We start from the raw sequence: 12275 nt of genomic DNA, 5'->3' as shown, positions 1-12275 counted from the left end.
GAGCAAGGGCTGACAATCGTGCCCACCACCAGTTCGGAGACAAGCAGGGCCTCGTGCCGGCCAAGCTGCTTGACGATGGCGCGCTGCAAGAGGTCGCATTCCTGATGCCGTCGAGTGAGTGTCTCGCATCCTCCCTGCCCGAACACACGCTCACAAAGTCCGACGACAGCGATCTCTGCTCTGACGCAGATCGAGGGCGTCAATCCGGGCCGCCCGGCATTCCTGAGCGCCTTGCTCGCCGGTGCGTGCCGTTTGCCCATCCCATGCGACTGCGTTGCTGACTCTTGAGCGCAGTCACGAAGCGTCACCTCGAACGCTCTCTGGATGCGCCGTCGAGCCGCAACACGTCCGGCCCGAGCTTCGCGACTAGCTCCCGTGTCGCTGCACCCACGCGACCCGTCCATCCGCCGGCAGCCATGTCACGCTCGACGACGGGAGCCGCGCCCGTCTCGTCGCGCGCCGATGCCCTCTCGCGCCTGGGCGGCGGCGGCGTTCGCGCTATGCCACTGCCGGCCGGCGTGGGCAGGAGCAGCACGTCGGCAACCCGCGGCGGCTCGAGCTCCAGCCGTGGCTCGTACGCCAGTCGCGGTGGACGTGGCCGTGGCGCTCGCGGAGGCCGCCGCAGCTGAAACGAGAGCGTGGGCCCTTTGGCCGCCACCTACACGGCAGCTCTCAAAGCACATCCTGTGACCCCTTTACCCCACACACACCTCCTGACGACAGACTGAGCACACCGTGTAGCACCATCATCATCATCCAGTGTAATATCAGCCATCTCATTCGCCTGCACACGTCGCGGCAGAGCAGCCGCTGCTGCGCGGCTGTGCCTCCCGCCTGACGTGCCGCCAAGCCGCTCGCCGCGCGCCGGCAATCACGGCACGCTGCACTTAGCGCGCATGAGCCATCCTTCCCCGCACTTGGGCCGCCGTGCCGCGGCCAAGGCCGTCCTTCGCTCATCACCACAGCCACCGCAAGCATGGCCGACGCATTCACTCAGTCCTGCCAGAACTCAAGCGGGCCCAAGGGTGCGCATAAGGACCCTCCGGCCGCCCGTGTCTTCCTGCTTACTCTGGCTCGCGCGCGCAGCCCATGCCCGCACGAAGGAGGTGCTCGACTCGCTGATGAAGCATCGTCAGTCCGCTCTGCGCGTGAGGCCTGCCTCTGCAGTGTCGCTGATAGCCCTGCACAGTGCATGCCTTCTGCCGCGAGACGCAGCTGACGCAGGACGAGTGGCTGCTGGCGTGTGCGTGCTTCGCCGGAGCGATGCGCCTCCGCCGTTCGTGACTGACGCTGGCTGCGTCTGCAGGCAATGAGCTGGCGCGAGCCGGGCAGATGAGCGACGCCAAGCGCAACGAGCTCATCCTCATCTCCGACGTGCTGGGCATCGAGTCGCTCGTCGACAGCATGGCCCACGAGCGTGCTGCTGCCGCTGCGGCCGCGCCAGTCACGGACGGCGCGCCTGCCGAGAGCGCCCCCACGCTGAGCGCCATCCTGGGGCCGTTCTATCGCGAGAATGCACCGAAGTACCCCAACGGCAGCGATGTGGTGCTGGACCACTCTATCACCGACACCAATGGCAAGCCGGGCATCACTGCGTCCATCAGGCGAGTACACATCGAGGCGAGGCAAGCTGCGCCCGCACTGACGGCAGCTCCACAGCGGCACTGTGTCGGATGCCAGCGGCAAGCCCATTGTTGGCGCCGAGATCGACGTCTGGGTGCGCATGCCGTCGAGATAGCCTAGCTTGCCACGACTAAGCTCGCATGCACACAGTTTGCCGGGCCCAACGGGCTCTATGAGCAGCAGGACCCCAAGCAGCCGGCCTACAACTACCGCGGCCTCTTCACGACGGACGCACAGGGCGCCTATTCCATGCGCGTGCTCAAGCCCACGGCGTACCCGATTCCCTTCGATGGCCCTACGGGCGACATCCTGCGGGCACTCGGTGTGTCGCTGCTGCTACTGCCTTGCCCTCGGCCTGTGGCTTGCTAACGCTCAGCGCAGACCGGTCGCCAATGCGTCCGGCACACATCCACTTCCTCGTCAAGGCGCCGGGTCACAAGACGCTCATCACTCAGGTGCGCAGCCTCTGGCAAAGTGGCGCTGCATGCGCGGAAGCACTGACGCTCCTCCCTCAGCTGTACGACCGCGACTGCGAGCACGTCGCAGCAGATGCGGTGCGCAGGCCTGCGCGCCCGGCATGCTTGCGCGCACTGACTCTCTGCTCTGCAGGTCTTCGCCGTCAAGGACAGCCTCGTTGTCGACTTCCGGCCAGCCGCAGCAGACGCTTCGCACGGTGCCGCGACGGAACTGCGCTACGACATCGTGCTGGCCGCTGCTGCATGAGCGCTCGCCGGATGCAATGCCACACGTGATCACACACGCAAGCGCAAGTAGTGAGTAGTGAGTGAGTGTGTAGGCGAGATACATGTGACTGTGGTGTAGCGTGGTGTGTGTAGAAGTATGCTAGCTGCTGCGCCGCAGCGCCACGCGAGGCCTGCTGATGTGCAAGCCTCGCGCGCACGCGAGCGCGTTCCCTCCTCCGATTACTCCTCGACGATGTCCTCTCGGCGTGGCTTCTTCGGCTCCTCCTTGCGGCGCATCTTGTACGCATCGCCCGCGGCATGCAGCTCCTGCACCTCGCCCAGCACGGCGTCGTCCTCGCGCATGCGGCCGAGGCCCGTCTGGGCACGCGCCAGCTCGACGAGGTCGGCAATCGGCACGAGACCGTCGTTGTCGACATCGAGCTTGTCGACCAAGGCCTCGATGTTCTCCTCCTCTGGCTTGTGCTTGATGAGCCGCAGCGCCTGCTCGACGTCGTCGACGCTGATCTTGCCGCTGGGCGACGTCTCGATGATGCTGCGAGGAGAAGGTCAGCAGCGAAACAATCGGCGACACGCGCCGTACTTACTGCATGCGCGAGCCGACATCCGCGTCATACTCCTCGAGCTGCTGGTCGATCTGCTTGAGCATCGCCTTGACGCGCTTGGCGAGGCTGCGCGTGGCGGAGGACATCTGCGGCGCCGCGGGCGTCTCTTCCGCCTCCTTGCCGTCGGCGGCGCTCTTTGTGCCGTCCGACTGCGCCAGGTCGGCAACCGAGACCTGCGAGTCGTCGGCCATCTGCTTGATGAGCTGCGCGAGCTCCTCGCGCTCCTTGAGCACGCTCGACTTTGCGCTCAGCAGACTCAGTGCCTCGCCGAGCTCCGTGAGCTGCTCGTTGGTCATGCGCGCATCCTGCGCCTCGGGCGACACCTCTGCGCGCGGCAGCAGCGACTTTGCCTCCTCCTCCTCCTTGCTGAGCTTGACGCGCTCGGCGGCGGCCTTCTTCTTCTCCTTGTCGGCCTTGCGCGCCTCCTCCTCGGCCATCTCCTGGTCGGCCTCGTCGGCAATGAGCTCTTCCTGCTGCTGCAGCACCTCGAGACGCTGCTTGTTCGTCGCCGCGTCCTTGCTGACGTTGAGCTCGGCCTCGCTGATGAGGTTGTCCGGCAGGCTGCTGAGCGTCAGCTCAAGGCTCTTGAGCTGCGACGTGGCGCCCGTCTCGCTGCCCTGCGGCATGTAGTTGAATGCCTTGGAGAGGATGAGGAGGATGCCCGAGATGCGCTGGTGCAGGTGCAGCTCGATCCACTGCGCCATCTCCTCGCGCAGCCGCTCCTCGCCCAGGCCCAGCGTCTGGATGCCGCGGCTCTGGCACGCGCTCTGCAGCTCGTGCAGCGAGAGGCCCTTTGTGCCTTCAGCCGAGATGGTCATGTCGTCGCGGCGGATGCGCGCCAGCTTGTGCCGGATCTGGTAGCGCAAGTAGTTGTCCGTGCCGAACGCATTGATCTGCATGTAGCGGCACATCGACACGAGCTGTGGCCGCGTGAGGTTGTCGAGCGTCACCTCGTCGTCGAAGAGCTTGGCCACCTTGACAATGTCCTCCGTCGACGGCTCCTCGCCCGTGGAGCGGACCTGCAACAAGACGTCAGCCGCAGCGCCACGTCTTCACCCCCTCTCCTGCACTCACCTTGCGGAAGAACTCCTTGAACTCGTCCGACGTCTGCACCTTGTCTGCCGCCTGGATGCCGCCTTCCCGGATCGTCTCCTGCAAGAACTTTGCCATCTCGAGGCGCATCTTGATCAGGCCGCGGCGCTTCTCTTCCACTGCGAACTTGCTCTCAAACGTCGAGGGGAGCATGTTGGGAAAGAACTTGATCGCCACGGGCAGCAGCAGCTCGCCGGCGGGGATGATGATGAAGGGCACAAAGGGAATCAGACGCAGCAGGTCGGCCGTCGTGCGCTTGAGCTGTGGAGCAGAGTCAGCATGCTGCCATCTGGCAGAGAGGCAACGGCCCGACTCACCTGGCGGTGCTCGCGCCGCGTGAGGCTATGTCCGAGCATGAGGCGGCGCAGCAGGCGCGACGAGATGCGCACCTCCTTGGCCAGCAGCTTGGTGCCGTGCCAGTAGTGCGCCGCCTCCTCCTTGACCTTGATCCAGACACGCTTGGCCAGCGGCTTCTCCTTCCAGCGCTTCTCCGCCTCCTTGGCCTCCAGCTCCTTCTTCTGGGGCTCCACGAGCTGCGCCTGCGACGCCGAGGTCTGGTTCGACGGCGAGCCCAGCTCCTCGCCGACGAGCGGCAGCACGGGCACGACGCGCGAGATGTGCGACGTCGGCACGGGCTCGGCGGGCGCAGGGCCGGCCGTCTGGTACGTTGCCTTGGCAGCGTCTGCCTTCTGCGGCGAGCGTCCGGCGCCCGGCGGAGGCGGCGGCGGCTGGCTGGCGGCGGCGTCGCGGTGCGGCTCGGCATGCTGCCAGCGGCGCGCACCCTCGGAGCGCACGACGAGCACGCCGAGCGGCCGCCGCGTGGCAGCATAGTGGTGGTAGCCGGCGCTGCGCACGAGGCCGGGCGAGAAGAGGCGCAGCACGTCGGCCTGCGAGCGCACGGCACTGCTCGTGCTGCCGGCGCTGCTTCGCCCCACCGTGGGGTGGGCGCGGGCGGAGGCGACGAGCGAGCGCGTGGCGAGCGACATGCTGCGTGCGTGCAACACCGAGGCCGACGACGAGGCCATGGCGGACGGAGCGCAGCGGTGGAAGAAAGGCGGCGTGGCGGAGAGGTGGCGGGTGCGCCGCGAGTGAGAGAGCAGGAGCTGCACCCGAGGAGAGGCGATGCGTGCAAGCGAGTGTGAGGCGTGTGCGGTGGTGACGGTGCGAGAGATGGTGGTGGTGGGACGCAGGCAGTGGAGGCCGGCGCTGCACGGGTGAAAGAGTGCCGAGCGAGCGTGCTGGAATGCGCCGGTGCTGCTTTGTGGGCGGCGGGCGGCGCAAGCGCACGGCGCAAGAGTTTCGCGCGGGCGGCCGGCCGCCGGCGGCGCAGCGCGCGGATCAAGGGTGCCTGCCCCAGCTCCGCCGCCGCGCGGCCCGACCGGCCGCCGCTGCACGTCTCCGCTGCTTGCGCCACACCCTCGTCGCCGTTGCTTTGTCCTTCCGCGAGGCAGCCACGGAGCACGAGGCGATGCTGATGGCCCAGCCTGCCCCACTTGGCCGTTCTCCTCCCGCACGAGCAAGAGCGTCCGGGGAGCAGCGCCGCACTGAGGCGAGAGGGCGCCGTGCGCCAAACTTTGGCATGCGCGGCGCTCGCCTCGCTTCGGCGCTGTCCGGCCGCGCTGCGCCGAGAGCGCGGGAGGTCTGGCAGGCGTGGCGGTGCTGCCGCCGCTCAGCCTCCACCGCCTCCCAAGCCGCTGCGAAGCAAGATGTGCATCTCAAAATGTGGAGTGCGCTGCGCTGAGCACGGAGAGCTGCCTGCTTGAGGTGCTGGCCCGGCACAGCGGCGGACGCGGGAGGAAGCGCAGCCAAGGCTGTGCGCACGCGCGCGCGACAGCGGACGAGGCTGTGCCACGCTCCGTGCGAATCCGCCAGCGCGCACAGACGCAGCACGGGCGCGCCTTCTCCACATCGCCTGCGCCCCGCACTCCATCCTCTGCTCTCCACCACCACCACCGCACGCCGCACTTCACCTCTCCAGCCACTTCCACCATGTCCTCCTTCATGCAGCGCGCCCGCGATCGCGCGCAGGAGGCCGCGGCCCGCGCACAGAGCCTGGCGCAGGACGGCGCAGCCCGCCTCAATGCCAGCACTGGCGGCGGCAGCAGCAGCGGCAGCACGGCCGGCGGCGGCAAGGCGCCCGGCTCTCCCGGCGGCACTCCAGCAGGGTGAGTATGGCGAAGAGAAGCAGTGGCCATGCTGCCATGCTCGCGCTTCGCATCCCTGACTCCGTCTCGCAGCGTCTCGGGCTACTCCGGCTCTCTGCCGCACGTCCTCCGCCAAGGGCTGGCGCAGTACTACCCGCGCTCCGACTCCGACTCGCGCGCCAACTACATCCTCAAGAACGCACTCAAGGGCATGATCCTCGACCACGCCGCCACGGCACGCGAGACCAAGACGGCCGCGCACGCCACGTACAGCTGGGGCGTGGAGCAGGATCCGAAGAAGAGCGAGGAGGGCCAGGGCGATGCCGCGCTTGTTGATGTGTGAGTCGGGCCCGCCAGCCCTGGTGTATTGGTGGCTCACAGTCCGTTACACAGCGCCGATCGGCTGGCGTTTATGCTCCAGACCATCTCCGACCTCGAGCAAGCGCACGTCGGCCGTGCCGAAAACGCACGCGCGACGTTCAAGCGCATTGCCAAGGCCGAGCGCGAACTGGCACCCAAGCGCGAACGCCGCGCCAAGCTGCGCAAAGAGCTGCACACCCTCATGCCGGAGCAGGCAAAGGGCAACACGGAGCGCATTGCGCCGCTCCAGCAGCGCCTCAAGGAGTGGCAGGAGGATGACCGCGAGGAGGAGGAGGAGCTTGGTCGGCTGAAGCGCGAATGGTGAGTTTCGGGCAAGCCCGACTAGGTTGTGCGGGGAGCTCATCCCTCTCCTATGCAGCCTTCGCGACAGCTACGAGGCGCACTTTGACTCACTCATCGAGCTTGGAGAGAAGGTGCGCCGTGTCCTGAGCAGATGGGCAGCACGAGGGCAAGTGCTGACGCGTGCCTTTCACAGCTTGCCATCGTTGCGCGCCACGGCAAGCTCCTCACGCATCAGATTCCCGTCGGCACTCCTGTCTATCCCGCTCCTCGCAACGAGACCTCATGGGCGGGTGCTTCTCGCACCGCCGCCATCCGTGCCGCGCTGCCGCCGGCACTGGCGGGCTACCAGCCGGGCACGCAACTGCCGGAGCTGGCGGTCGAGGACCTGGCCAGCGGCACATCGGGCGCTTCGTCGCTCCACTCTGCGGACACGATCAGCTACGGCGAAAGCCACGCGGAGGAACTCTCGCTCTTCAACCAGGGCACGGAGCTGCATGACGACGACGACGGCGCGAGTGCACACCACGGTGGCAGCGCTGCCATGCTCGGCGCGGCTGGCACTGGCGGTGCCGCGGCGTACGCACACAGCAGCAGCGCCTCGACGCACAGCGATGCTCATGCTGCGCTGGCGCCTAGCAGCCTTGGCGGCGGACCCACGTCTCCGAGCCTGCTCGACAACATCAACAACGGCCCCGCCGAGCTTCCTCCTTCTCCCTCCGCCGGACACGGCGCAGCACAGCGGCACCGCGTGCCTCCCCTGCCTTCGCCCTCTGCCGGCGGCGGCAGCAGCTCGAGCGGCGGCATGATGCCGCCGCCGCCGCAGCACGAGACGGATGTGCGTGGTGATCTCGCGGATGGCCCGAGCGTGGCCGAGACTGGCAAGCCGATCGTGGGACCTGGCGGACCCTCAAGCGGCACGCTTCAGCCTCGGGTTCCTCGTCGCTCGAGCGCCGCCTCGAGCGGAGCGGCCATCAATCCCTTCGGCGACGCCGCCTCCGCTCCTCTCGCCGGCGGCGCCGGATCGTCGACCATCGCGGATGCGCATGCGCGCAAGGAAGCAGAGGCGGCGAGGGAGCGCAAAGAGGCGGAGGCGCAGCGCGAGAGGGACCAGGTGGCGGCTCAGGCTGTGCAGGCGCGCATCCGCAGGGACGGCACGGTGGTGCGCCGTGGCGAGCAGGGCTACGAAGAGGCGGAGGAGGAGGGACTGCCTGCGTACCATGTGTAGGTGCTGATGCGCTGAGCGGGGAGAGGAGGGTCTTTGTACATTGACATATGATCAGAGACGGTTGACAATCGAAGCTTCGTCACGAGTGTCCTCTGGAGCTGATGATCGATGCATGCTCAGGGCGAGCGCACAGACCTGTGTCGCTTGGGCACGTCGAGGTGTCCTGCCGCATGGACGCTCTTCCCCCCGACGGCACGAGCGTCTGGCAGGATCGGCGCCGCTCTTGACTCGAGAGTCTCGTGAGCCCTTTGGGCTTGTAAGCCAGGCTGGCGGTCATGGTGCCGCGAGCGTCTTCAGCCGTCGATCAACGTGATGCTTGCCAGGCCCGCCGAGCGCCTCGGAGGCGTGGGACTGGATGGCGCGAGCTTACGTCAGCTCGGTGTGCTCCCAAATGCATCGAGCGAGGTGCGCCCACGTCCCTTTGGCTTGTGCGTGTGCTGCGTTCTGCCATCGACATCACAGCGCTGCATGCTGGCAGCTGCAGCGACGCTGCGGTGCTGCGCCGCGAAGGAGGGGTGCGCGCTCGCACCCCCTTGATGCGCAAGGAGGCGCTAGCCACACAGCCTGCACGCTGAGGGCTGCAGCCGCCCCTCACGCGTCTCTTCTCGCAGCACGCAGCAGGTGCAGCCCGCGCACGGAGCCTTTTCCGCCCCCTTCGCCCTCCGCTCTGCAGCTGCCGTCGAGATCAGCACACCTCCGCAGCGACATCCCGTGAAGTGCTCGTGACCCCTGTTGAGCACGGAGCATTCCCTTTCGGAGGGGCAGCGATGAGGGCCGTCGGCGGCTCGGAGGTGAGGCAGCGAGGCCGCTTGCGCGGTGCCGCCCTCGCCGCGCCAAGAAGCCATGTGCAGGCTCAGCCCCTGCGCCATGTTGCGGCACTCCGCCTGTCTGCGCGAGATGCACACATGCACACCAAGCGCGTTTGCTTGTCCGAGGGTGCAAGAGGCAGCCTCCGAGCTCGTCTGCAGCCGCCAGCGCACAGCCGAGAGCCCCACTGCGAGCGGAGGAGAGGCTCCCTTGTGGTCGACGAAGGCGCTCAGGCTGCCCTGCTGGCTTGAGAGAAGGCGACGGCTGCGATGCTGGAAGGGAGGGGGCGGACAAGGCCCGAGGCACGAGGACAAGGCGCGCGTCAGGAGGCGGCCCAAGCTCACGGCACCTCGCGGCACCGCAGCTGCACCTCGCACCCTTGGCAGGGGCCGCTGCTACAGCGCCCGCACATTGCCGCTGCGCAGCTGCAGGATGCCGGCATCGCAGCTGCGAAGAGACGCCGAGCGGGCACGGCAAGGCACATGGCCAGAGATCGGGACTCCGCCGGCAGCAGGGCGGCGTGGCGCCGCAGCCGCGCCGGCGACGGGGCCGCTTGCGCTCTCGCAGCGGCGCACGCCCTCGAGCGGCGGTCAGCGCTGCGCTGCGCTGCGAGAGAGAGGGCCGGCTGCGGATGCTGCGAGAGGAGAGGCAGGCGAGGACTCTGACTGCATTTGGTGCTGGCTGCTGCCCGCCCTGCGCGGCGAGAGCGATGCACGCCCGACTGGCTGCGCTGCGCATCTCGCCGCCTCTTGTGGCCGCCCTTGCCATCGTCGAGCCTGCCTCTGCTCCTCCATCCCGCCCTCTCTCCCTTCCCTCTCCCCGTCTCTCCCTCTCTCTCCTCAAGACCGCTCAACTTGTTGCTTGACGCACCAACCACTCTCTCACAACTCGACTGCTTGACGCACTCTCACCCTCTCACCCACCCTCTCACCTCTCACACGCAGCGCGTGTGTCTCTCTCACCCGCCTCTTTCACCCACCTCACACGCGCCACCATGTCGCCCTTCTCCCGTCTTCTCTCTCTCCTCCTTCTCTCCCTTCTCGCCTCCTCGTTTGCGCCCATCTCGTCCACCGGCGCGCTCGCACACGGAAGCTTCGAGCATGCCAACGCCATGCCGCGTGCGCTGCACGCCGGCGCTGGCGGACACAAGCGCATGCTGAAGCGCTCGCAGCGCTCCAAGCGCACCGAGGGCAGTGCCGGGGCGCAGCAGCAGGCGCAGGCAGCCGCTCCCGCTCCGGCGCAAGAGGCTGCTCCGGCTGCGCAGCAGGCCGCTCCCGCACCACAGCAAGAGGCCGCTCCGGCGCCGCAGCAGCAGCAGGCCGCACCGGCACAGGCTCCGCAGCAGGCCGCTCCCGCACCGGCAGCGGAGGCTCAGCAAGCGTCGTCATGGTCGTCCAACGAGCAGCAGGCACAGGCCTCGTCGTCGAGCGAGCAGCAGTCGTGGTCGAACGACGACAAGTCGGACAGCAAGGCTGGCGAGGCGCAGGCTTCTCAGCAGCAGGAGGCCGAGGCTTCGTGGCAGGACAAGCCGGAGGACAAGAAGCACGATGAGCAGGCCTCGTCGTCGTCGTCGTCGTCTCACTCCGAATGGTCCGCGTCGAGCGAGCAGCACGCGGCCGTGAAGCAGGAGGAGCACAAGTCTCAGCAGCCCGCACCGGCCAAGGCCGAGGCTGCCGCCAACGCCGACGCCGGCTCGTCGCACCACTCGAACCAGCAGCAGACGGAGGGCAAGACGGAGCAGAAGACGGACGTCAAGGTCCAGTCGAGCAACGGCGAGACCAACGGCGACGACAAGCCCACTGAGCAGGCCCAGACGAAGGGCGAGCAGCACGAGTACCACGCCGTCGCTCCGGCCCAGCAGCAGCCCGCCGTCTCGCACAACTCGACCGTCGGCGCCTCGCACAACGCCACGCTCGCCGGCTCGCACAACGCCACCATGGTTCCCTCGCACAACGGCACGGTCACCAACAGCACGCTGGCCAACAACGGCACGCTGGCGAACAACGGCACCATCGTCGGCGCGGGCAACTGCACGGCCATCAACGGCACGCTTGCCGGCGTCAACGGCACGGCGAACTGCACCGTCGGCGCCAACTCGACGGCCCCTGCCAACAGCACGGACGGCAAGAGCGAGGAGGGCAAGAACTCGGCGCCCATGCCCGTCGACGATGAGGAGGACGTTGAGGACGACGAGGACGTCGAGGACGACGCCGCTCCGGCGCCGCAGCAGGACGTGAAGCATGTCAAGCACGTCAAGCACGTCAAGGCCTCCTCTTCCGGCTCGCAGCAGTCCAACGTCGCCGCTGGCTCGGGCAACAACAAGGCCGCCGCTTCGTCGGACAACAACTGGTCTGCCTCTTCTGGCGGCAACGGCGGTGGTTCGTGGGACGGCAGCTGGGACGGCGAGGAGGAGTGCGACGCTGATTACGAGGAGTCGTACGAGGAGGAGGAGGACTGCGAGGACGACGACGACGAGTCGGAGCCCGTCGCTGCCGCTTCTTCCGCCGACTCGCAGCGCCAGGCACAGCCCGCCGCTCAGCAGCAGCAGGCCAAGCCGGCCGAGCAGCCCAAGCAGGACAAGTCCGCCGAGCAGCCCAAGCCGGCCGAGCAGCCGAAGCAGGCCGAGCGGCCCAAGCAGGAGCAGCCCAAGCCCGCCTCCTCGAGCGGCAACGGCCAGACGTTCAGCGGAAAGGCCACATTCTTCTACCAAAATGGAAACCCCGGCCATTGCTCGCACTACAACTCGGACAGCACTCCTCTCGTCGCTCTCCCCTCCGCGATTTACGCCAATGGAGCACACTGCGGCAAGAAAGTCATCATTCATCGTGGATCGAAGAGCGTCGAGGCCGTCGTGGCTGATAGCTGTCCCACGTGTGTCTCAAGCCATTCACTCGACCTCTCCGTTGCTGCGTTCAAGGCGCTGGGCACGGAGCAGGAGGGCATGTTCGACATTACGTGGAGCTGGGCTTGAGCGTGACGCGTCGACCCGCGCTCGCTCGCTTCTACGGCAAGCATGATACGCTGAGCGTCTCTCGCTGTCGATCTCTCCGTCCGGACTGGTCTCTCGTCATCGGCATCTCATCAACACCATGGCGCTGTGCGCCACGGCTCGACGACGCACCGGCTTGCGTTCTCGCGCCTCTCTCTGTCTTTGTACATCTCGCCCTCTCTCTCATGCACTTCTGGGTCTCGTTCTTCCCTCATCCAATGTCTCGTTCGCTTTCCTCACACAGACACATCCATCGCGCGCGCTCTAGAAGCAGCGCTGCCCACCCTCTCTCTCAATGTGATGCGCTTGCGAGTCTCCTCCCGGCGAGGAGCTCGCTTCATCCTGTACCTTTGCGTGCCAACGCTTCGAGCGTGATTGACAACATTCTGACCTGGCAAAGCGCTGTAGACTTGGCCAGTCAGCCCA

The 12275-nt window shown here is 67.4% G+C and overlaps 5 protein-coding genes across 5 annotated transcripts; 4 read left to right on the top strand and 1 right to left on the bottom strand.

The window, feature by feature from the left end:
* The first annotated feature begins 954 nt into the window (after positions 1-954).
* Positions 955-2383, top strand: FA09DRAFT_329890 (aromatic compound dioxygenase). Its single transcript, XM_025742374.1, has 9 exons — positions 955-1025; positions 1087-1131; positions 1190-1243; positions 1307-1604; positions 1660-1717; positions 1774-1945; positions 2005-2078; positions 2139-2177; positions 2233-2383. The coding sequence occupies exons 1-9, from the start codon at positions 977-979 to the stop codon at positions 2344-2346; spliced, it is 903 nt and encodes a 300-aa protein (XP_025598569.1). The 5' UTR covers positions 955-976; the 3' UTR covers positions 2347-2383.
* FA09DRAFT_308145 (LETM1-domain-containing protein) lies at positions 2348-5373 on the bottom strand. The gene is made up of 4 exons (XM_025740574.1): positions 4339-5373; positions 4004-4282; positions 2912-3948; positions 2348-2859 (listed from the first exon to the last, which is right to left on the bottom strand). The coding sequence occupies exons 1-4, from the start codon at positions 5044-5046 to the stop codon at positions 2547-2549; spliced, it is 2337 nt and encodes a 778-aa protein (XP_025598568.1). The 5' UTR covers positions 5047-5373; the 3' UTR covers positions 2348-2546.
* On the top strand, positions 5058-5923 carry FA09DRAFT_24032 (hypothetical protein). Its single transcript, XM_025739637.1, has one exon. It carries the CDS (start codon positions 5265-5267, stop codon positions 5760-5762), a length of 498 nt encoding a protein of 165 aa, XP_025598567.1. The 5' UTR covers positions 5058-5264; the 3' UTR covers positions 5763-5923.
* An 87-nt stretch (positions 5924-6010) lies between these two features.
* FA09DRAFT_338704 (hypothetical protein) lies at positions 6011-8053 on the top strand (the record flags this gene model as incomplete). The annotated part of the gene is made up of 5 exons (XM_025744137.1): positions 6011-6186; positions 6259-6504; positions 6559-6846; positions 6905-6959; positions 7022-8053. 5 exons carry the CDS (start codon positions 6011-6013, stop codon positions 8051-8053), a joined length of 1797 nt encoding a protein of 598 aa, XP_025598566.1.
* A 3514-nt stretch (positions 8054-11567) lies between these two features.
* FA09DRAFT_297103 (hypothetical protein) lies at positions 11568-11831 on the top strand (the record flags this gene model as incomplete). The annotated part of the gene is made up of 1 exon (XM_025740193.1): positions 11568-11831. A coding segment is annotated over one exon (264 nt), but the record flags the coding sequence as incomplete, so codon positions are not given.
* Positions 11832-12275: the final 444 nt, after the last annotated feature.

This window comes from Tilletiopsis washingtonensis (assembly GCF_003144115.1).
Source record: "Tilletiopsis washingtonensis strain MCA 4186 unplaced genomic scaffold FA09scaffold_10, whole genome shotgun sequence".
Lineage (NCBI taxonomy): Eukaryota > Fungi > Basidiomycota > Exobasidiomycetes > Entylomatales > Tilletiopsis > Tilletiopsis washingtonensis.
The sequence above is the reverse complement of the archived record's forward strand: the minus strand, read 5'-3'. Positions and strand labels throughout refer to the sequence as shown.

Bases quoted from the DNA above. Each gene is read 5' to 3' on its own strand.
- FA09DRAFT_308145 (XM_025740574.1), bottom strand. From the start codon at position 5,046: ATGGCCTCGTCGTCGGCCTCGGTGTTGCACGCACGCAGCATGTCGCTC. The intron at 3,949-4,003 runs GTGAGTGCAGGA...GTCTTGTTGCAG, and splicing joins TCAAGGAGTTCTTCCGCAAG to GTCCGCTCCACGGGCGAGGA. The intron at 2,860-2,911 runs GTAAGTACGGCG...TTCTCCTCGCAG, and splicing joins GATGTCGGCTCGCGCATGCA to CATCATCGAGACGTCGCCCA.
- FA09DRAFT_24032 (XM_025739637.1), top strand. From the start codon at position 5,265: ATGCGCCGGTGCTGCTTTGTGGGCGGCGGGCGGCGCAAGCGCACGGCG.
- FA09DRAFT_329890 (XM_025742374.1), top strand. From the start codon at position 977: ATGGCCGACGCATTCACTCAGTCCTGCCAGAACTCAAGCGGGCCCAAG. The intron at 1,244-1,306 runs GTGCGTGCTTCG...CTGCGTCTGCAG, and splicing joins GGACGAGTGGCTGCTGGCGT to GCAATGAGCTGGCGCGAGCC. The intron at 1,946-2,004 runs GTGTGTCGCTGC...CGCTCAGCGCAG, and splicing joins CGACATCCTGCGGGCACTCG to ACCGGTCGCCAATGCGTCCG.